The sequence below is a fragment of the Fukomys damarensis genome, unplaced genomic scaffold (genome assembly GCF_012274545.1).
Source record: "Fukomys damarensis isolate Sample0158 unplaced genomic scaffold, DMR_v1.0_HiC HiC_scaffold_27, whole genome shotgun sequence".
NCBI classification, from domain to species: Eukaryota; Metazoa; Chordata; class Mammalia; order Rodentia; family Bathyergidae; genus Fukomys; species Fukomys damarensis.
In genome coordinates this window covers 5,258,315-5,280,383 of record NW_022900939.1, presented here as the reverse complement: position 1 = coordinate 5,280,383, position 22,069 = coordinate 5,258,315, and the positions used below count along the sequence as shown (strand labels likewise).

The 22,069-nt window shown below is 53.4% G+C and overlaps 1 protein-coding gene across 5 annotated transcripts in view; it reads right to left on the bottom strand.

The window, feature by feature from the left end:
* The window catches only part of Nup160 (nucleoporin 160), a 34,180-nt gene extending 14,803 nt beyond the window's left edge, over positions 1 to 19,377 (bottom strand). For 2 of the 5 annotated variants that reach the window (XR_777972.3, XM_010612394.3), the window contains exons 1-20: positions 19,263 to 19,376; positions 18,215 to 18,537; positions 17,831 to 17,942; positions 15,070 to 15,280; positions 14,548 to 14,770; positions 13,886 to 13,964; positions 13,294 to 13,408; positions 12,620 to 12,778; positions 11,936 to 12,013; positions 11,521 to 11,618; positions 9,213 to 9,297; positions 8,486 to 8,554; positions 5,929 to 6,015; positions 5,536 to 5,706; positions 4,158 to 4,257; positions 3,683 to 3,848; positions 3,181 to 3,308; positions 2,937 to 3,097; positions 965 to 1,098; positions 189 to 259 (exon numbers count right to left, since the gene is read on the bottom strand). Coding sequence is in view for 4 of the 5 variants with exons in the window: in XM_010612394.3 (XP_010610696.1) it covers positions 189 to 259; positions 965 to 1,098; positions 2,937 to 3,097; positions 3,181 to 3,308; positions 3,683 to 3,848; positions 4,158 to 4,257; positions 5,536 to 5,706; positions 5,929 to 6,015; positions 8,486 to 8,554; positions 9,213 to 9,297; positions 11,521 to 11,618; positions 11,936 to 12,013; positions 12,620 to 12,778; positions 13,294 to 13,408; positions 13,886 to 13,964; positions 14,548 to 14,770; positions 15,070 to 15,280; positions 17,831 to 17,942; positions 18,215 to 18,314 (2,347 nt within the window). In the remaining variant the exon portion in view is untranslated. Of the gene's footprint in view, positions 1 to 188; positions 260 to 964; positions 1,099 to 2,936; positions 3,098 to 3,180; positions 3,309 to 3,682; positions 3,849 to 4,157; positions 4,258 to 5,535; positions 5,707 to 5,928; positions 6,016 to 8,485; positions 8,555 to 9,212; positions 9,298 to 11,520; positions 11,619 to 11,935; positions 12,014 to 12,619; positions 12,779 to 13,293; positions 13,409 to 13,885; positions 13,965 to 14,547; positions 14,771 to 15,069; positions 15,281 to 17,830; positions 17,943 to 18,214; positions 18,538 to 19,262 lie in introns of all 5 variants that reach the window. The other 3 variants (XM_010612393.3, XM_033756442.1, XM_010612392.3) reach the window with 2 other exon arrangements.
* Between the last annotated feature and the right edge of the window lie 2,692 nt (positions 19,378 to 22,069).

Sequence of the window (22,069 nt, the reverse complement as noted above, 5' to 3'; positions counted from 1 at the left end):
GCCAGCCAGGCGGACTGGCACCGCAGTGACTGCGGTCTCAGCACAGCCTCCTGAGATGACCCCTCACAGGACCCCACACACCCCGGTGCTGAGGTGACACATCGCAGGGTGGGACCCAGTTTGCACCCTCACCCACACCGGGCCACTGCTCTGCTTCCCAGGCCCGTGGTGTGCCGGCTGCTCCTTACCGAACGGGTTCGCCACAAGAGCCCCTGAATCGGTCAGCTCCAGCACTGACAGGTGCTGCAGGCTGGACTCCCTGTGAGAAGCGAAAGACAGCATCACATGCGTGTCACCTGTGCCACACAATGTACCCTCGCCCTAGTGAGAGTGCTGTCAATGGAGCTCAGGAACAGGTGCCACCGAGCACACAAACCGAACCAGACACACACCTGCAGAACAGGACAGCTTGCCTTTGGGAAAGGTCCATCTGGTTCTTTGCTTTGCTTTGGTTTTTTGAGACAGGGTATTACTATTAGCCCAGGCTGGCTTAGAACTTGGAGCAATCCTCTTGCGTCAGCCTCCTGAGCACTGGGGTTACAGGTGTGCACTGATATACCTGCTCTTAGCCTACCTTTAGTAACTAGCACAGTGCGTCTGGGCACGATCTAACTTCCCTGTATCTTCCTCTCATTTTGCCTTCAGTACATGTGTAATAAATAAGTATTTATTATTTTAATTTTTATAAGTTACTTTCAAACTTTTAGAAATCCCAGCACTCAGGGGGCTGAGGCAGGAGGATCACTGAGAGTTCAAGGCCAGCCCAACTTATATAGCGAGGCCTTGTCTCAATAAGCAAAACAAAAACAAAAAAGAAAAATCAATAAAAACTTTTAAAAGATGAATTAATTATGGCATAATGCTTAAAAAAGTTTTAAACCTCTAGCACTGCCCCTCACCAAGACAATAAAAAATACTAAAATTCACAATTCACTTTAACAGCAGTCACGGTAGCGAGACTCACAGCGTGTCAACTGGAACATCAGTCGCCAAGCACTGAGTGCCCCACTTGATGAGGTAGTAGGACAGGAGCAGTGGGGCGGTGCGATGCAGCACCTCCTGCTGGGCCTGGAAGAGCTGGCCGGGTCCCAGGATCCCCTGTGCGTGACGGGCGAGATGGACAACGCTGTGAGTGGCGGTGGCGGCACTTAAGGCTCAGGTGGAGGAGGAGAGCACCACACACACAGGGACACACGGACACACACACGACTGTCAAAAGCACTCAGGGGCAGCGAGTGTTAAAATAGCTTTCCAAACATTAAGAGCCCCAGAATAATCAAAACCAGGCCGCCAAGTCATGGGAGCTGCTGGTGAAAAAGCAACTCTCATATGGGAGAGCCTGGAACTGCAGAGGAAGCAGAGGTTCCGATCCTGTTTAGCGCCACTGGAGCCGGGGAGCGGGCCTGGCAGTGCCCCGCCTGGGACCAGTCGGCTCCGGTTCCAGCTCTTCTCTGCCACAGCCCGGAGGCAGCTGCAGGAGCAGATGATTACAAGGACGCTGCGGTCAGCCCAGAGCGGGAGGCTGATGAGACTGCCAAACAGGAGAACGGCCACAGTGCAGAAAAGTGTAAGTGGACATTCTAACTTTACAGACTACACCAAAAAAAGTTTTTGCCAAAATGCAAACGGCGGTTACTACTTGGCAGAAGATGACGAATTTGTTTTTTGGTTATATTTATTTTATAACTGTTCTATGATGAACAGCTATTTTCTACTGTGTTCAGAAAAGGCAAAAGCTATGACTGCATTTTAAAAACAAAAACACCCTACAGAAACTGAAGAGACTACAGAGATGGAAAGAGGAGGGTCAGCCAAGTGACAGATACTAGAGCGAGGTCCTGGTTCTCCCTGGAGTCTCTATTTTCTACGGTACTGGGGAGCAAAATCAGGACCTTGCGCTTGCGAGGCCAGCACAGCACCGCTGAGCTGAATCCCCGGGCCCCTTCCTATCTTTAGTTACCCTCCATCAAAGGCTTTCCTTGTTCTTGTCTGGGATTCTACCATTAGCAACACAGGTGAGCTAATAAATTCCGCCTTAGAACTGTACACACCCCTGGGAACCCTGTGGACAGGAACTGCCAAGATCGGATCATGTCCCTGCCAGGCCTGAGTGACGTCACAGACCCAGAGACAAGGGGGAGGGTCCTGGATTTCAGCCGGCATCACGGTGGGCAGCAGGAACAAACGGACCCGACTGGCAGATTTATTTAGTAATTCATCTTTTTTTCTGAGAAAGGGTCTTGCTGTATAGTTCATGCTGTCCTCCAACTTGCAGCGATCCTCCTGCCTCAGCCTCCTGAGTGCTCTGATCACAGGCGTGGGCCACCCTGCTCAGCCCGGAAGCATAGTTTTTCACAAGGCACAATCAGTAGGCACAGCGATGGAGACTGTAAATGGCAAGAGTCTCTGGTGGACTCAGAACAGGATGGAAAAGGGAGCCCAGCGTAAGGCTGGAAGGACCACACAAAGTCTGCAATCTCAAAACTATGTTCAGGGGAGAGCTGGTCCTGCAGAAAAACAGACGTTCTAAGCTCTGTTCCCAGCACTCAGGAGATTGAGGCAAGAGGATCGCAAATTTAGGGCCGGCCTGGGCAGTTTTGTGAGATCCTGAATTAAGAAGGAAAAAAGGGAGGGGAGAAGGGAGGGGAGGAGGGAGGAAAAAGGAAAAGTCCTTTTTCTGTTTCTCCTGCATGCAGAGGACCGCTAGCCCATTTGTGTCGAGGTGAGCACTAGACTTCCGGGAGGCCGGCCTGAGGACGCATCTTCACGCACACAGGCTCCTCGTTCAGCAGGCTGCGGTCCCAGACTACACTGCTTCCTCAGCCACAGCCCACACGTACCTGGGGAGCGGACGGAGTGGGGAGCAGTGCGTGCCGTCCTGCTGTGCCCCTTGCCCGCTGCCCTGAGGGTCACAGGCGTCCCCGGGAGGCGCTCACCGTATCGCCCAGCCTCGTGAGCAGCTGCTGAAAAATCAGGAGGTCGCGGCAGATGAGGAAGCGAGTGCTGGCGATCTTGTGCACGGCCTTGCACAGGAGGTAGGCCGCCATGCTGCTGCCGTAGAGCTGCGAGAGATTCATGCGGACATTCAAAGGCTGAGCTGGAACGAGACGGGAGACGGGGGACGGGGGATGGGTCTCGGCTTCCGCGCCCCTCGAGGCACACCTGCTCCCTCCTGCTTACCTGGGTCGGAGCCCATTTCCATCTCCACGTCTGTTTCGTAGTCCATCTCCCGGATGACAAGTCCGATGGCGTGGGCCGGGTTCCTCATCTCCTGCAGCCTGCTGCACACGTCCTCCATCACGTTCTCTCTGGAAGGACACAGACCGCTCCACAGTACACCGGGGGAGACGCTTTAGACCAGGGAGGCTGGCCCGCTCCCGAGGGGTGGAGGTGACCACGGGGGAGCAGGACACCGCTTCACCCCCCAACACACTTCCCCTTTCCCAGCGATGCCAAGCGGAACCAACATGAGGAAGAGGCCTGCAAGCCCACGCCTGGCACGCTGAGGCCCTTGGCTGGATCCCCAGCATCACTCGCATGCACGCAGGCACTCGGCACAGACGTCGGCTCTGATTCCAGGAGAAACACTTTTAAGCTGCGACTTTCTCCACAGTTGAATGTGCATGCAACACCTGGCTCTGCCCGAGAAACTGCCGCGTTCTTGCCAGGGAGGCCCGCTTACACGTCGATGACGACCAAGTCTTGCAAGATGCGCTCCGCAGCCTTCTCCGGGGACCGCAGGCTGTGGCAGTCCATCTCCATCAGCGCGGACATGTCCGTGCTCACTGACTCTCCGACCATCCGCAGGCACCGCATGAGACACATGACATCCCGGGCGACCTCCACGTCTGCGGGTGAGAGGGGCTGCTTGCATCTCAAGCCAGTGACCAATGATTATGTTCAGAGTATTAGCGCTAGGGAGGCTGAGGCAGAAGGATTGCCATGAATTCAAAGCCAGCCTGAACCACATAGTGGGACCAGATGCCAAAGGGTCTGAGATCTCAGAGATGCTTAGGCCGCCTCTGTTCTCCTTACATCTGCACGGAGGGGACGTGGCCAGCAGGAGCCACAAGGACAAGCAGTGATTTCTGCATCCACCTGGCGTACGGTTCACGCAGAGAGGATCACACAGACAAGACAGCAATGATTGCTCTTACCGTCAGATATGGCCGTCTCGTCCTCTGTCAGAAAGTTCTCTTCAGGCAGGAGGTACAAGTGATCCACCAGGGGTGTGGGCAGAAGGAAGGAGAGGAAGCCCTGGAAACACAGAGCTGGCCGTCACATTTCTCCCATCAGGCGCATCGTGCCGGGCCCAGTAGGGATTTTTCTTTTTTTGGTACTGGGGATTGAAAGTCCCACTTGCCAGGCAGGCAGAAGAACCACTGAGCTACATCCTCCGCCCATCGGGGGATTTGCACGTGGACAGAATAAACGGCGACATGTAACAGCAAATCACACTGCACACGACACACACAGACAAGCTGAACTGTCGCTTCAAACAACTGCCAGGGCCTGGGGTGCAGGTTCTGGCTTTAATCCTAGCACTGCTAATACAAAACAGGTGAAATCCTAACTCTCATGAGGAAACAGACAAGCTCAAATCAAGGGACACTGGAATGTAACAGGCCTGCACTCCCAGCACTCGGGAGGCCGAGGCAGAAGGATCGCTGTGAGTTCGAGACCAGCCTGTGTGACACAGTGCGTTCCAGGTCAGTCTCAACTACATAGTGAGACCCTGTCTCAAAAAAACCAAAAAAAAAACCAGATGAAGAGAGGCTGATCAGTTTGAGATTATGCTGAAGAGATGACTAATTATGTAAGAACGAGGACTATGCCCTGGATCTGAAAGGGTAATTATGGGCACAACTGTCAAAATCGAAATAAACTGTATACTATTATGACAATATCAAACAGCCTTTTTTTTTTTTTTTCTTTTTGCTTGCAGTACTGGGGATTGAGCCCAGGGCTTTCACACTGAGTCACACCCCCAGGCCTTTTTATTTTTTAAAGAGGGTCTTGCTAAGTTGCTAAATCACCCAGGCTTGAACTTGAGATCCTTCTGCTTCAGCCTCCCAGGCATTTGCCACCATGCCAGGCTCAAAACCGCCTGATCTTCACATTGCGTTGTGGTTATCTGAGAGAACATCCTGGCTTGTAGATTCACAATGAAACGGCGCAGGGTAAAGGGCACAATGCCTTCGCTCTCAAGTGGTGCAGAATGGGAAAAGGAGGTAGTGCTGAAAAGTACAGCTCAGGAGCAGAAGGTGTGCTTGGCACGAACAAGGCCTGGGCTTAGTCCCCGCCCCCAGACCCCCCAAAACAGGGCAAATAAAGGCCGACAAACGAAGAGTCTTGATGAAGAGGATCCAGAATGTGTTGTGCTACTGTCGCTCTAACTGTAGGTCTAAGACTGCTTTGGAATAAAAGTGAGTAAAATACGAAAAGCACACGAACCACATTAGGAAAAAGAAAGCGTAGCCGTCAGCCGCAGACACACTGTTGTGCCAGGGACGCCTGCCCCTCGCAGCGGCTCACCTTCTTCAGCAGGCACAGCATGTTGGTGTGCGGATTCAGAAGCAGGGCGAGGGGCTGGGACAGGGCCTCCTGGTACTGCAGACAACAGGCATAGAACCTGCTCCAGAACTCTTGCTGCAGATTCCGGAAGTCCTGCTGGGAGAACTCGTACTCCGTCACACTGCCGTGGAGCTGAAAGCAGAAAGGAAGTCAACCTTTCCAACTGTCTGGGCTCTGTGATTTCATGAACTATAGCCAAGTGGACAGCTGCTGTCCCTTAGATGCTGCTGGCCTGGCAGCCGCTCCTGCTTCTCCAGTGAGAGGCTGAGACACGAACGCCCCCAAGAGCCCCCCAGTGCTGGCCTGCCCACTAGAAGGGTGCAAGAAATGATTCCTTGTCTGCCCAAAACTTACCTCATTTTCCACAGCTAAAGTGACTTCTTTCTTTAGCTCATTCCAAGAAAGATCCAAATTCCTCTCGGAATTTCCTCGGCAGAAAATCTAAAAGTAAAGGCAGCGTGGTAGAGAATTCAGTATCCACGACGAAGGGGCAAACACTCCAGCTCAGAAGGCACGGCAGCCAAGTCCAGCTGCACAGCGGAGACCAGGTGTGCCTGAAGGACCCCTGAACACTGCACAGACGATTTCCTGGCAATTTCAAGGCAGTTTATAGGGAGCTGAATAAACTCTGGAAGGCCAGGAACGAGAGAACTACCACAGAGCAGTCAGATCATCACAGAAACGAAGTAACTGCTACCATGCAGCTGGAAAGATGCAGCACACACACCCGGAAACGGCAGAGGAGGCAGCAGCTGAGCGTGGCCAGGCAGCCCGCAGTCCCAGCACTCGGGAGGCAGGAGCAGGCCGGGAGTTCAAGTCCTACCTGGGAACTCGGTAAGCCCATCTCGAAAAAGGAGGGCTGGGGATGGAGCTCAGTGTGAAGGCCCTGGGTCCACAACCCCAATCCCACCACACACACCCCAACACTAGAATCGTGGTGGACCGGGTCCCTCTACTGGGAAGGATTCTTCTAAAGCAAAGCATTTGATCCAATGCCTTACAGATGACTGCCTCTCACAGCGGCAGAGATGCCTGAGAAATAGTGAGAGACTCTGTTACTGTTATCAAGGAGGATGAGCTGATAAGAGAAAACGACCCTTAGGAGAGAGAAGGCAGCTCTGCCTTTCCACAGTTTTCTAAGCCTAAAGCGAAAACTAAGAGCCAAGACTCAAGGCAACCTTGCAGATGCAAATGTGGGGAGGCCGACTTCCCATTAAGGTGCTCAGTCTTTGTCCAAGAAAAGCCTTACAAGGATTTTTTGTTTGGTTTGGTTTTGGTTTTGGTTTTTTGAGACAGGGTCTCACTGTGTAGTTGAGACTGACCTGGAACTCACTGTGTAGCCCAGGCTGGTCTCGAACTCACAGTGATCCTCCTGCCTCACACTCCCGAGTGCTGGGATTACAGGCGTGTGCCACCACGCCCAGAACCTTACAAGAATTTTAATCAGTGCAGTGACAACCTCGGGCCTGCCCTCCTGCCAGTGACCCTCTAGAGGTCCAGGCACAGCCCTGCGGGGAGGGCTGGGAGGAAGCTCAGGAACTGCCCTTGGTAGGTGTGGAGAGAGGCGAGGCAGGGATCTGGAGCCAGCTGACGTGTGGTCGTAGAGAGAGGAAGGGTCGGTGAGGTTCCCAAGTGGAGTCACCGGGAGACGGAGGCACAGCGCAGCACGAGCAGGACCGCAACACGGCCAGAAGCTGGGGTGGCCGGTGGGGAAGGCGCAGACCAAGGACCTTTCCGTTCTCCGACCACAAAGCCACCAAGAACTTAACAAGCCCCGTCATGGTAAAGCACGCTTCTGCAAGGCCGGTGCGGTGGGCCACGCCTGCGGTCCCAGCTGCTTACGGGGCTGAGGCAGAACGGGGTGAGCTCCAGGCCGGGTCCCCCTCCTCAGCGAGACCGAGTTTCACAACAAAACGGAGCAAGGCAGTGGGAGGGGAAAGGAAAGAAGGGACTAGGAAAAAATGGAAACAAAGCTTTCATACATAAGGGAGGGGGAATAGGGGAAAAAATGGAAGGGGCCGGGATTTAGCTCAGTGGTTCCACCGCCTGCCTCACCAGCGCAAGGACCTGAGTTCGATCCCTAGTACCAAAAATAAAATAAAATAATTTTCATTACGTTTACTGGTACATTTTAGGTATATAATAGCTACATTCATTACTGGGATCTTGTACCTTTACAGGATGTATGGTGCCCCAACAAATGTTTTTCTACGAGGAAAGAAAAACAAAAACAAAACCGGCAAGGGTGAAGCTCAGTGTCAGAGCACTCCGGGTGGATCCCAGCCACCGCGAGAAAAAAACAAAACAACTTGTGCGACACATTGAGCACCTCTTAAACTGCATAACTTAGAAGCTAGAAAATTATTTTAGTCTTCTTAAATGTGTAACAGGCCAGACATCCGCTGTCCCGATAAAAGCGTAAAAACAGCAGAGTCAAAATTCCCTGACTGGAAGGCAGCTCAGCGGCAGATTCCCAATTCCCCTGAATCCCGATACCAGAAACCAAAGCAAACCAACCCAAAGCCAGGCGTGATGGTGTGCACTATGATCTCAGCTCTCCGGAGGCTGAGGCCAAGGGTCAGGAGTTGGAGGACAGCTTGGGCCCCACAGCAAATTCCAGACCAATCTAGACCACAGAGACCCTGCCCCAAAGCGAACGAAAAACCCAAGCGGACAAGAAACCCACAGCACTTTACATTTCTTGCAAGTGATACACGAAGCCCAAGCAGCTCTACCCCAGGGCTTCCCGGCTACGGGGACGTGGCTGCTCCGGCCTTGCTGCCAGCCTTCTTCCGTGGAGAGAACGTCCCAAAGACTAACAAGCATTCGCACACAGACCTACGTTCAGTTTAACCCAGCGACACAGAAACACGCAATGCGACAGCCCCAGACGCCGCACTTTCCCACCGACCTGTAAAGCTTTACACAACGCTCCACTGATGAACCGGCCCGGAGTGAAAAGGCTCCGCACGTAGACCTCCTGTGGGGACAGGGACACGCACGTCAGCTTGCTGTGCACACACTGTGCTCACGGCTGCGGTCTGTGGCCACTCGGCTCCCTGGGGGCATCGGCGCCGCTGAGAACACAGACGTGTGATGAACCTGCTTGCGCGGCAGGAAAGGGGCTCTGTGCGAATAATCACAGCCGCACAGGGCTCTCCCCACGGCAAGGGTGGCCAGGAGCACGGACAAAGCTCCTGGCCAGGAGACTCCGGAAAGCCACTCGCACCAGGAAGCTGCGTGGCGGGCAGTGGGCGCCCCAACTTCACAGCTGCACCAGCCACCTCGTTCTGCCCGACCTCCAGTCAGCTCAGGGCCCCACTAATACAGCTGTGTTGTCTTTCTCCTTTCCCTCTTTAAAAACTTGGTTATACAGGAGCCAGGCGAGGTGGGACACGCCTGTAATCCCATAATCCCAGCATGAGGGAGGCTGAGGCAGGAGAACTGCAGCAATTCTGAGGAGAGCCTGGGCTACACAGTGTGTTCAAACCCAGCCTGGACTACATAGTGAGACTCAAAAAAATCCAAAAGATGGGCCCACTGGGCTTCGCCTGGGCAGACCTGTACACACTCCGACTCCTTCAGTCCTTCCCCCAAAGGGGCACTCAGACCACCCGAGATCACGCGCCGGGGCTCACCCTGGGATCCTGGTCATCCCTGATGACAAGCTCCTCCTCTGGCAGCGGCTGCATGAAGACCGGGTTCCACTGCCCCGCCACGTTGCTGCAGGGACAAGTCCAGTGGGCTCTGTCACCCACGGTCGACACTGCTGGCAGCGCCTTGGCAGAGCTGGTCTAGGACTAAGCCCGCCACCAACCACAGCTGCTACAGAGGCGCTCTCCCACCCAGGAGCCGCTCCTGGTGCTGGGGACGGGGACGTGCTCCTCACACAGCTGCGCACACCCCCAGCCCAAGACTGTTTTTTAGACATGTGTTTACTTTTTGTGCCAATTTTTTTTTTTTGGTATGGGGGATCAAACTCTAGTCCTTGCATTTGCAAGGCAGGCGCTGGAACCACTGAGCTAAAGCCCCGGCCCATGTGCCAATTTTTATTAGGACTCTTCCTGAAATTAAAACTCCTAGACTTTTTCTTCTTTTCTGACATGGTATTATAGCCCACGCTGGCCTCAAATTCCTGGCAATCCTCCTGCCTCAGCTTCCCAAGCACTGGGATTGCAGACATGGGCTGCCATGCCCGACTCGGACATTAAAAGTAACCACGAGTCTACAAGTAGCACCCCAAGGTACCCTGCACCTGCATTCTGCTGGACAAGCATGGATGCAGTTAGGCACTGCTCAGACCTGCCCTGGGGCGAGTCTCAGAAAGAGCTACGGCTTATCAGGCAGAGCAGGACTCGAGGCTCAACGTGAATCCCAATCAGGCAGCTGCACATGCAGGACAACAGCGCCCTCCTATTTACAGGGTGGAATGGAGCAATCCAGAGCCCAGAATTCTACCCAGGATGTACTGCTGTGGCACTCAGAAGACTCAATGAGTTCCACAGTCCCCATGCTATGTCCAGGGACCCCTCACAGGATACCTGAGGGCTTGTGTAAGTGTTTGCTTCAAAACTGTTTTTAGAGCCAGGTGTGGTGGCGTAGGGCTGTTACCTCTGCACTTGGGAGGCTGAGGCAGGAGGATCCCTGCTTTTAAGGCCAGTCTGGGCTACACAGTGAAACCCTGCCTTAAAAAACAATAAAGCCAGGGGTGGGATTTAGCTTAGCGGTTCTGCAAGGCCGGTACCAAACAACAATAACAACAACAACAATAGAGCCAAATGTGGTGCACCCCTATAATCCCAGCACTTGGGAGGCTGAGGCAGGAGGATCCCTGTGAGTTCAAGGTGATTCTGTCTCAAAAAACAAAACAAATAAACCTAAAAATGAAAGTTAAAAAAAAGTATCTGTAAACATTAGAAACTTTTAAGCTAGGTGGACAGAGAGATATGTGATCCAGCTCTTCAGGAGACTGAAATGGGAGGATCGAAAGTTTGAACCCAGCCTGGGCAATTTATTGAGATCCCGTCTCAAAATAAAATAGTTTAGCTGGGGATTTGGCACAGTGGTTCCACCGCCTGCTTCAAAAACACAAGGTCCCAAGTTCCATCCCTGGTATCAAAATAAATAAATAAATAAACAAATGAAATGAAATGAAATGAAGTTAAAGGGTGGAGATATAGCTGAACCTTTTTTTCAATCCCCAGTAGCACAAACAAAACAAACTACTAACGTCATAAGCAGAATGTATCTAATGTTAGGAATTATCAACATATTATTACCATTTTATATTAAAAATGGTAGTTTTGCTTTCTATCTCTGACTTTATTTATTTCTTTCCAAGTACCAAGAATTGAACTCAGGACCTCGCACTTGCCAGACAGGTGCAGCGGCACTGAGCTACATCCTCAGCCCTGACTTCACTTTCCTCTGGAAAAAGAAAGTTTCCCATTTTAAAAGTTTGAGATGTGCTATTCTCATCTCACAGTGAGAAAACTGAGAACACGAGGGAGCTGTGCTTTAGGAAGAATCTGCTCAGAAGTAAAGAGCAACTCCAGATTAGAGGTGCTGGGACGTATGCCACTGTGCCTGCAAGAAACATGCTGTTTTCCTTATCTGAGAACAACCTAAGTATCCCCACCTTGTCCTAAAACAAAGGCAGCAAACACAGAATTACACAAAGTGCAAAAGAAGGGACTTTAGAAACAGGAGCTGGATGCAGTAGTGCATGCCTATCACCCCAGCATTCAGGAGGCTGAGGCAGGAGGATCACAAGTTTGAGGACAGCCTAAGGCTGGGATGTAGCTCAGGATAACCTGTGTTTCATCTCCAGTACTGCAAAACAACAGCAGAAACAACAACAAAACGTAGCAAAACGTAGAACCCTCCCCCTGAAAGCCCCGCCCCAGGCGCCTGGGCTGCAGCATCGGGATGGCAAGGGGAGCGTACTGTTCGAAGTTGATGTATTTCACGATGGTCTGGTTCTCGGCGTCATGCCACAGGGCCCACACGTCTGTGGGGGTTAAGGTAAAGTCAACCAGGGTCTCCTAGGGAGAAGCGGGGAGAAGAGGGTTCAGACTCCGAAGAAGTCAGCAGCGCACGGTAACTGCAGTGTGTGCTGGATGGGACCAAGCAGAACCGTCTCCCTCGGCACCAAGGAGTCCACGGTGGCTCCCGCTCACTACACAGCTGAGTCACTGGCAGTTCTCTCTGCAGGTTTGCTTGCTTTTGAGACAGTCTCACTATGTTGCCTAGGCTGTACTTGGACTCCTGGGCTCCAATGATCCTCCTGCCTCAGCCTTCTTCCTGAGGAGCGGGGCCTGCAGGCACACGCGTGTGCAGCATGCCGAGGGCCGTGACCCACCTGTGAGGTGAACAGGGAGGAGATGTGGTCCAGACTGTAGCGGCTGTTCTCGGTGCTCACCAATTGGAAGATGCAGAACTGTGACATGAGGGGACAGCGTGTTAGCCGAGACAGCCTGATTGTTACTTTCCCGCGAGAGGGCACTAGGGTTCCAAAACTGTCACCTGAAAGACCACCACGCGCAATTCGCTGGCTTCACTGACTGTCAGGGCGAAACGTCGTAGGACCGTGCCACGGACGTCTAGAAGTCTCACCTGCCAGCCCTACCCTGTCCGAGCAGAGGGGAGGCGGGCACCCGACAGGAGCCGGAGCACTGCCCAGCGCGGGGGACAAAGCCACCTCACGGCCACGCCCCTCCACGGAGAGCACCCGCCCGGGGCTGCTGCTGTGGGCGGGTGGGGCCAGCGTCCTGCACCCCACTGAGTGAGGAGCAGCTTCTCCTGAACTTACCCGCCCGCACCCCTGTGTGGCGAGGCCATTTCCACCCCTGACTCGGAAGTGTTTCCTGAAGGCCTCCTCTCACTGCTTTACCGCCTCTCCCTGACCCTACCACCTTCAAGGTCTCTCATTCAGGGACTGGGAACTCACATCACCCAGAACAGCGAGACACCTGGAGCACCTGGGTGGGTGCAGAGCTGAGACCCGAAGCCTCCAGCTCATTCCCGCATCTTCCTCGTCTCCTACCTGTCCTCGCTTTGGGGCGTGCACGTAGGCTCCCAGGTAGAGGCCCAGGGAAGGGGAGTACGCAAGCCGTAATCTGTGTCCTGTCCCAGCCATGTGCCGGAAGTCTCTGTTCACAGGGATGTACTCCAGCATGTCGGCAACCATCAGGCACATCTGGTCCTGCACAAGGTAAGAGCTCACAGGTGGAGCCAGCGTGCTGGGGCACACCTGTAATCCCAGCACTCAGAAGGCTGAGGCAGGAGGATCACCAAGAGTCAAGGCCAGCCTGGGCTACACAGTGAGTTCAGCCTGCACTACACAGCGATACCCTGTCTCAAAAAACAAAACAAAAACCTAAAAACTTCTTCACATTTCTACTCGAATAAAACTACAGTGGCCTGAAATCCTCCCCAACCCCCTCAAAAACCCCCCAAAATCCCCCAACAGAGAGATTAAAAACGAACAAACATTTGTTGCTCTTAAACAAATAGTATACTTTATATTATTCTTTTAACCTTCTTATAGGGTTCACAATTTTCAACATAAAAAAACAAAAAGTTGGGGGGTTTACATAAAATGAATCTAAATGAAACCAAACCTGGAAATGGTCCCTAACTTCCAAACCGAGGGATCTGATTATCTTCAAGCAGCAAGACCCCCTTCCTCCTCTCCGCAGCCCGAGACGGGGCACCCACCTTGCACGACCACATGCGCAGTTTGTGGTCCTGACACAGGGCGAACAGGAAGGCGTCATGCTCAGCACAGTGGACAGCTAGGCTGAGGGCGCGGTCTGAGGGCCCTTGCTCGCCCCTAGGGACAGAAGACCGAGGTCAAGAGGTTCACCACTGCAACTCCCTGACCACTAGTTTCCGATCCAGGAAACAATAAAGCTGGGCTCACACTTGTAATCCCAGCTACTCAAGAGGCTGAGGCAGAAGGATCTCAAGTTTGAGGCCAGCCTGGACAACTTAGTGAGATCTTGTCTCAAAATGAAAAGGGCTGGAGGTGTGGCTCAGTGGTAGAGCACGGTCTCGTGTGTGTGAGGCCCTGGGTTTAATCCCTAGTACCAAATGGAGAAAAGAAAAGAAAAAGAATATACAGTTTTAACTGCACACTTTTAGTGGAAGCAGCAAAGGAGTTTACAAGCGTCCACGCTGGCACCAGATGACTGCATCTCCGCTGTCCTCAGGAGGAGGTGTGCACACACGGCCCTCTCCTTCCTGGCTGCACACTGGGCCCAGCGTGGCGAGGGTTAGGGTGCGGCCTCAGCTGCCAGGCACCACTCACCTGATGGCTGTGGGCATCCAGCCCGTGAGCAGTCGCTGCATCACTGAGCTCTGCTTCAGCTCCACGACCGCTGCCGTTCCTGCGAGAGACCCGGCCGCGTGTGAGCGCTGAGAGCGAGGGAGGAGAGCTGCCCACAGGGGTCACAGCAGGTGGCGGTTCCTGTCCCTGAAGGGCCACAGGTGGAGCACCCGAATCTGTGCCAGACTCCCAGGAGCCAGGCTGCCCTATTTCTATAGACCTGGGGCCTCCCCAGCCAGGCGCCGAGTGCTGGGACGCAGCAGCGCCTGTCCTCGTACAGCTGAAGGCCGCTGTGGAGGAGGTGGGGCCTGCACTTCAGGGAGCACAGATCCCAGGCGGGGACAGAGGGACAGTGACCATGGGACACGCAGTGCAGGCACAAGAGGCTGACGGAGGACCTAGGCACTCTCGGGGCAGCAGCCCAACCCGGCGCGCGTTCCAAGGCCAGCAGTGTGCGAAGCAGCTCTGGCGATGGGGCAGGGTGAGGAGCCGGGCTGGCTTCCCACGAGGGGACCTCAATCACAACACTCGGCCTGGGGACGGAGTGGAACCGTCTCCACCCCTGGCTCGGACGAGGTCGCTGTGTCACAGCTGAGCTGCAGTGGGCTGAACGCCGCTTCTCCTGTCAGGAGAAGCCCACTTACCGGCTCTGTCGTGAGGAGGTAGTTTAAGGATGAATACGCCACCAGCAGCAGACGGGAGAGCGAACAGGGCATCCCCGTCGCTGCTGAGCCAGGCGGCTGACGCGGCAGTGTGAGGAGACAGGCCGGGCACGGCGGGAATTAGCTGGTAGCTGCCTGGGTCCCTGAGGTCCACCTTCCCGATGTCGGTGAAAATGGACTGCATCTGGCTTTCTGTCACTAACTCCTGGGGAGTTGGGAAAAGACAGAGCCGTCAGAACCAAAAGGACTTGAATTTTGGGTAGTTCCTCTCAAACACTAAAAAAGCTTAGAATATCTGGGTCGAAGAAGCTATTCTTTTAAAGAAAACTAGTTGGTAACTTAAAATGTATGTCTGTTCGTTTAAAATAGTAACTATCACAGTACGCTTGCTGAGAACTAACCAGGAATCTAAATTTTTATGAGTTCCAAAGAACCCTGTCCCAGTAGCGCATGTGCGACCTTCCGGTGAGCTGAGAAGGACCCGATTCCACCTGAGCAACGTACGCTTCTGTACATCCGGGAAGGGTGCGGCAGGAGCAGCCTGTGCACTGACTGGTTCGTCAGCATCAGGATGATCACATGAGCCTGGGTCTCGGCGACATAAACCCCCCCAGGTAAGACGCTGCAGTCCTGGAATGTGAGGCGAACTGCATCATTCAGCAGATTTATGTCCAAGGATTCCTCCACCAGTTCCACGGTATCCCCAGAGGTCTTCCTGTGAAAAAGAGGGAAAACACATCGCTTAAAGAGCTTACGCTTTGTATTCTAGTGACCACTACACTGAAATATAGGAGAGTTGGGTAGGAAAACTGACAGTTTTGGATAAACAAATGGACCACTTTTACATTTCAACTCACCATGTTAAACAGATTTATAAGATACAGCCTAGGGCCGGGGATGCAGCTCAGTGCCGCTATGCCTGCCTGGCAGATGCAAAGTCATGAGTTTGATTCGATTCCTGGTACCAGGGAGAAAAATATTTACGGCATCAAAATTGAAATCTCATTATGATGGTGTTCTGTGAGGCATTTCCAAAGTTCACAGCCTTTGTGTGTCACATGTATGCACGTGTGCGCATACAAGCGTGTTGCTGGGATTAAACCTGGGGTACTCTACTACTGAGCTTTATCTCCATCCTTTCTTTTTTGTTTCTTGCTACTGAGGACTGAACCCAGAACCTTGTGCCTGCGAAGCAGGCGGTGGCACCACTGAGCTGCATCCCCGGCCCTATCTCCACCCTTTAATAAACACTGTCTTTCCCTGCGGTGCTGGGGACTGAACCCAGGGCCTTCTCACTAAGCCACATCTTCCATTCTATTTTGCTTTACGGCACCCGGGATCGGACTCAGGACTTTGCACTTGCGAGGAAGGCAGTAGCTAAACTTTCCAGCCCCTCCACCCTGTTGTTGAGACCGAGAGCCCTGGGATCACAAGCACGTGCTACCACTCCTGCCCACGGCCACAGCTCTCAAAGCCTCCCACACCCACGCTCCTCTCCTCTTTCATCTCTCTTCGTGGGATCATGTGCATCCCAACTGCAACTGTGGTTCTCCCCAGCTGCCTGGAGACCCACAGCACACTTCCTCCAGCCTCTGGATCTGATCCAGCTCCTTCCCTTCAAGCACCGCTCCTCCTGGAAGCTCTTCCGGGAGCCCTACCCGGCTGTGGTCCTGCAACGACCAACAACCCGCAGGCACAAAAGCTAATTTCCATTTCTCATCGCGCAGGGCAGTTTTGTGCTCCTTCTTGAAGTTCTTTCCTTAGCTTCTGGGCCACTGCTCTTCATTTAACTCTCACCTCAGCAGCTGCTCCTTCCTGGACACCCACTGGTGCCTAAATGTCGGGTGCGTAGGGATCTGTCCTCAAGCCTGTTCTACACATGCGGTTCCCAACTGGAGGGGAGGCTGCTGGTCCCAGGAACACTGGGCAGAGTCTACAGAGGGCGCTGGTCATTGTGACTGGGGTACGGGGCGGGGGCGGGAGGTGTCACAGGTTCGTGGGAGACAAGAGCCATGGATGCTGCCCAACACCCTCCAGCGGGGAGGATGGCACGGCCCAGTGTCAGTGCCCGCAGATGCCGTCTGAAGGTCAAACGCGCCAAATCCACATCCCTTGCCCAGCCTCTCCACAGAATTCCCCACCACACCAGAGGGGGAAATAACCCACCAACAACCCAAACAAAAACTTGCTTCACCTAACCTACACTCGTTTCCAACTCAAACAAGAGACACCTGTATAACTTCCGGCGCTCAGGTAACAAATTTGGGTGCCACATGAAAGCTAACAGATCCACCCCGAAGACACAGCCTTGAGCAGAACACTGCTCCCTGCCCGGTCACCACCGCCTGGCCCGAGTGCGGTGTCTCCCTCCCTCTGCTCCAACCCTTTCTCCCTCTCCGCCCAGCAGCCACAGCAAGCCTTTAAAGACACATGGCGACATTTTCATTCACTCATATGAGAGTCCTGAAATGTGCACCCCAGACAGCCTTTTCTCTCTGCTCAAACAGCAGCGTCTCCCCCAGTCCTGTTTGACCATGTCATAGAAAACTCTGCCCCTGGGTGCTGCCCTTCCCTCGTACCTTCATCCTGTTTTCTATTTCATCTCTCATCTGACAGCTATATTTACTTTTTCTTCTTTTCTTGGCAGGTGGTGGTGTGTTGACACAGGGTCTCACTTTCCCTTTGGGTCAAGTAGGAGTATGTGTTTATATACCTACATTCTGATCACTAATGTCTTTTCCTTTGTGACACTGCCATACAAACGGTGAGTCTACATCAATTCTTACACAGCTACATTTCCCACTCAATGGCTGATTTGATTCACCATTTCACCCCAGTACCTAGAGCGATGTTTGACATACGGAACCTTAAACACTTCTGCAGAATGAAGCCATAAAGGCATAAAAACATAATGGATTCCGGTTAAAAACTGGTCTTCAGGGCCAGGGCTTAGCTCAGTGGTTCCGCCGCCTGCCTTGCAAGCCCAAGTTCGATCCCTGGTACCAAAAAACAAAAACAAAAAAACTGGTCTTCACTGTGTATTCTCTAAACTAATCTCTCTGCTTTGCCTAGTGTGGGGGGACAGAGACCCCTTTCTTGGAAAGAACTCGGTGTCTCTTATTTCCCCGATTCCGACACGAACTGAATCGAAAACCGTTTCTCCTTTCCATTACGGCTTCTAGTACTGAGGCTCTGCGGACGGCCACTGATAGCCCTGGGCGGAACGGCCCTACCGTGCAGGGGGTACGGCCACCAGCGCACTTACCAGTGAATGAACCTGTTCCTCGTGACGGCGAACAGCTTGCCGCTGTCCACATAGTAGAAGCCCCCCGCGCTCTCGTTGTATTTCACCGCTCCGGGCGCGACCCCCGAGGTCCCTGCAAAACCAACGTGTCAGCTTGCACCCGGGCTCCGCTGGGATGACAGGGACCGAGGCCGCTGGGGAAGCAACTGCGACGTCCTGACAACCCAAAGGCAAGGGGGAAATGCGGGAGAAATCAAGTAGCCAGGGGAGAGGAAGGCGTCCTGACACCGAGGGGCTATCTCGGCATGCGGACTCGGGACTGAACCGGGCGCTGAGACCCCGGGACCCGCGGGAGGAAGCCCAGGGGAAGGCCCGGAAAGCTTTCTGCGCCAGCCACTTCCTCACCGAGGCCGCAGACTGTGAATTCCCGAAACCGCCTCAGCCTTTCGCGCTCAGCACCGCTGAGCTCCAGGAAGCTCCGCTCCAGAGCTCCCGCCGCCGCCATCTTCCCGCCGCCGCCGCGAGGCCCGACGGGAAACGGGCGGGCCGCGTGCTGTCGTCACTTCCGGAGCGGGGCGGGCGGAGCCCACTTTAAAAGCTGGCGCGGGCTGGTGTAGGCTGACCTCTCCCAACGGGCAGGGTGGAAGGAGACCGGCCCAGAGCTCGCGATCACCTCTCCCGTCCTCCTCGTGTCCATCTGGAAGGCTTCGCCAATCCGTCTCTCCTCCCTGTAACCACACGTGGGAAGAGGGAGGGGAAGCCGAGCGAGGTGGCGCACGCCTCTCATCCCAGTACTCGGAAGGCTGAAGCAGGAGGATCGTTGTGAGTTCGAGACCAGCCTGGACTACACAGTGAGTTCCAGAGGAGTCTGAACTACCTAGTGAGACCCTGTCTCAATAAATAAATAAATAAATAAAAATTTTAAAAAAGAGAGAGGGGATAAGATCTGGGCCTTTTGTACCGGGCGCCGTCTGTGGAACGAAACGGACCGTATTCAATTAAACATCTTTAATTTAAAAAAATATTTTTTGGTACAGGGGATCAAACTCAGGACCTCCCGCAGGTTAACCATTGATGTTGCAACCTGTGAGGCTCCCCGCATGCTGCTCCCTGGCAGACGAGAAAGAAATCTGACTTTCATACCCCGCCCTGCAGTCCTATTTGTAGCTGTAAAACACAATGTGGGGCACTGAGTGGACTTTTCTATTCTTTAAAATTTATTTCTGTAGTACTGGGAATTGAACCCAGAGCCTTTGCACTGAGCACCATTCCCAGCCCTTATTTTTTATTTTGAGAGAGGGTCTCACTCGTTCTCTGAATTATACAGGCTGGACTTGGTCCTCCTGCCTCAGCCTCCCAGAGCCCCTGGATAACAAGCATGCGGTTGTAAATCCATCCTTTTTTGGAACTCCGGGCCCTCCCCGGTGACCTCTGGGGCAGGAGCTGTCCCGACCTGTGGCCTGGCCCAGAGGAAAACAGCCCGGGGAACCGCTGAGCGGTTTCAGAAGATCCTGCGGGGGTGGAGGAAGCCACCAGTTTCCAGGGCGGAAGTGTCTCCCTTAGAGATGTCGCGTCCCCCCGCACGCGGCCGTCACGGTCACCCGGTCTTCCCGCACCTCCCCCTTAGGAGCCCGACTCCAGCGGTGCGGTTCCGGCCTCATTCCGCCTGCCCCACCCCTCCACCCCGACGTTTCCTTCTCCTCCTGCCTAATTTCAAACAAACGCCTCCCTTGCCTGACTCTCGCCATCTTCTGGTAAAAACTACAACTCTGACTCCGTCCCGATCTGCAGCTGGACGCGGCTGCACAAAGTCTGTGCCTCAGACCGGAGTGAGGCCGTCGTGTCCCCAGCGGACACACAGTTTTCCCGGTCCCTTTCGTGTCTCCGACGCCTCCTTCCTCCTTCGCTCTCAGCTTGATTCTTCACCTACAGCAACCACGGAAGACCTCCCAGCGGGGTGTGGCCGTGCCAGCTGCTTGGAAGGCTGAGGCAGGTGGATGCAGGCTTGGCAAGACAGAGGGGAGAGAGAGGGACTCACAGAGAGATGTCCCTTCCCTGCCCCTTCCTTAGGTCGCCTTCTCGCTGCAGAATTCTCTCTTGCCCACAGCTCCCCTCTTTCCCTTGTTACTGAGTCGCTCTAAGCATACGAGTGAGCTCTCATTTCTGCTCTCTGAGGGAAACAAGCCCGAGTTTGAGCTCCACCCTCCCATCTACTGCCCAGCAATTTTACTCCTCATATCTGTGCTAGTGCAAAGCCCAAAAGTGTTCTAATGTCCCCTCCCTCTCCCTCTAGCCAGCCCAGAGCCTCTGAGCCACACCCTCCTCCGTTTAAAAAAATTTTGGGGGGGGGAATCTCACTAAATTGCCTAGGTGGGGCTCAAAGTTGTGATCCTTCTGTCTCAGCCTCCCAGGGATTCGAGGTGTGTACTTCACACTGGCCTTTGTTCTCTGGGAAACTTGCTTTTGCCAGGCTTTGGTTGCTGGCCCCCTATTGGAACTGGTTTTTCAAGATCACCAGGGACGTCCACATTTCTATATCTAACACTGAACCTTTTTTTTCAGTGCTGGGGACCAAACCCTCGGCATGCCAGTATGTGCTGCTTGACCACCTGTAGGAATCTAATTTTTCTCTTGCAAATACTTTTTTTTTTTTTTTTTTTGGCGGTACCAGGATCGAACTTAGGACTTTGCACTTGCAGGGCAGGCGGCAGCACCACCGAGCTAAATCCCCAGCCCTAAAATTGTGATTCATTTTATTTATTTTTTGGTACCAGGGATTGAACTCGGGTCCTTGCACTTGCCAGGCAGTGGAACCACTGAGCTAAATCCCTGGTGCAAATGTTTTATTTATGTGACTTCCAGGGCATCACGCTGTCTGGTATCCGCTGTTTTCTTTTCAGACTCCAGTTTCTCCACTCCTCCAACCTCTTGATGTTGGGGTGCCCAGCTCAGTTTTCGGTCCTCTTAATTTATTTAATTTATTTTTTGAGACAGAGTCTTACTATGTGGTTCAATCAGTCCATGGCAGGGTGGGCAGGAAGCAGCCGTGTCTTGGTCTTGACAACTTGCACCATTAGCTGGGTGGGCACAGCAGAAGAGCAGGTCTAGAAGGCTGAGCTGTGTCTATTTGTAGAATTCATCAGTGTTCAGGGCCGAGAGACGGATGTTACTGAACGAAATGCTGCATTGTTCAACGAAACCACCATTTAAGGCGCTTTGGGCCTAAATCAGGATTTTAAGCTCCTGAGATTGTACCAGTTGTCTCTCACTGAATAAAATACTGTGTACTGCCTGTTAGCATTACTATTATTATTATTATTATTATTATTATTATTATTATTATTTTATGATTTGATGCTGGGGATTGAACTCGGGCCCTTGTGTTTGTGAGGCAGGCAGTGGAACTACTGAGCTAAATCCCTGGCCCTTTTATTATTAATAATTTATTTGTTTTTGGTAGTGGGGATCGATCGAACTCAGGACCTTGCACTTGGGAGGCAGGTGCAGCGCCACTGAGCTACATTTCTGGTCCTGCAGCATTATTTTTTATTTTTAAAAAACAGACTTCAACTAGTATTAGTTTAAAATTCCTTCTTTTTCCAAAAAATACAATAAAATAAATTCCTTCTTTTGGCCGGGCATGGTGGTGCACGCCTGTAATCCCAGCTCTCGGGAGGCTGAGGCAGGAGGATCGCTGTGAGTTGAAGACCAGCCTGGGCTACACATTGAGTTCCAGATCAGTCTCAACTACATAGTGAGACCCTGTCTCATGCCCCCCCCATCCTCCTTTTGCGTTTTTTGAGACAGGGCCTCACTCTGTAGCCCAGGTTGGCCTGGAACTCGAGGTGCTACTCCCGCCTCAGCCTCCCGAGTGCACCTCTACGCCCACTGCAGATTCCTTGCTAAGTTGTAGTTGATCGGGACAGCACAGTTACAGCACTGTTCTGAGGATGGAGCACTTCCGAGCTCAGGTAGAGTCCGGCGGGGCTCGGTTCCGGAGCTGGCCCTGTGCACAAAGCCTGGACTCCGCCGTAGCACCGCTGACTGACAAGGCCAACAACAGCCGAAGAGCAAAGAGCAGTCGGCCAGGCTCACCCAGGGGTCCCATCCCACCGCTTCCCTCAGCGCCCAGTCTGCACCTCAAAACTATGTCAGTCCGAGCTCTCAGCTATCTCCAAACCGAAGGGAGCGGAGCTCACCTGACCCCTCTCCCGCGGCCTCACGCGTCTGGTACCTGCGCGGCTGCCCCCACCGGGGGAC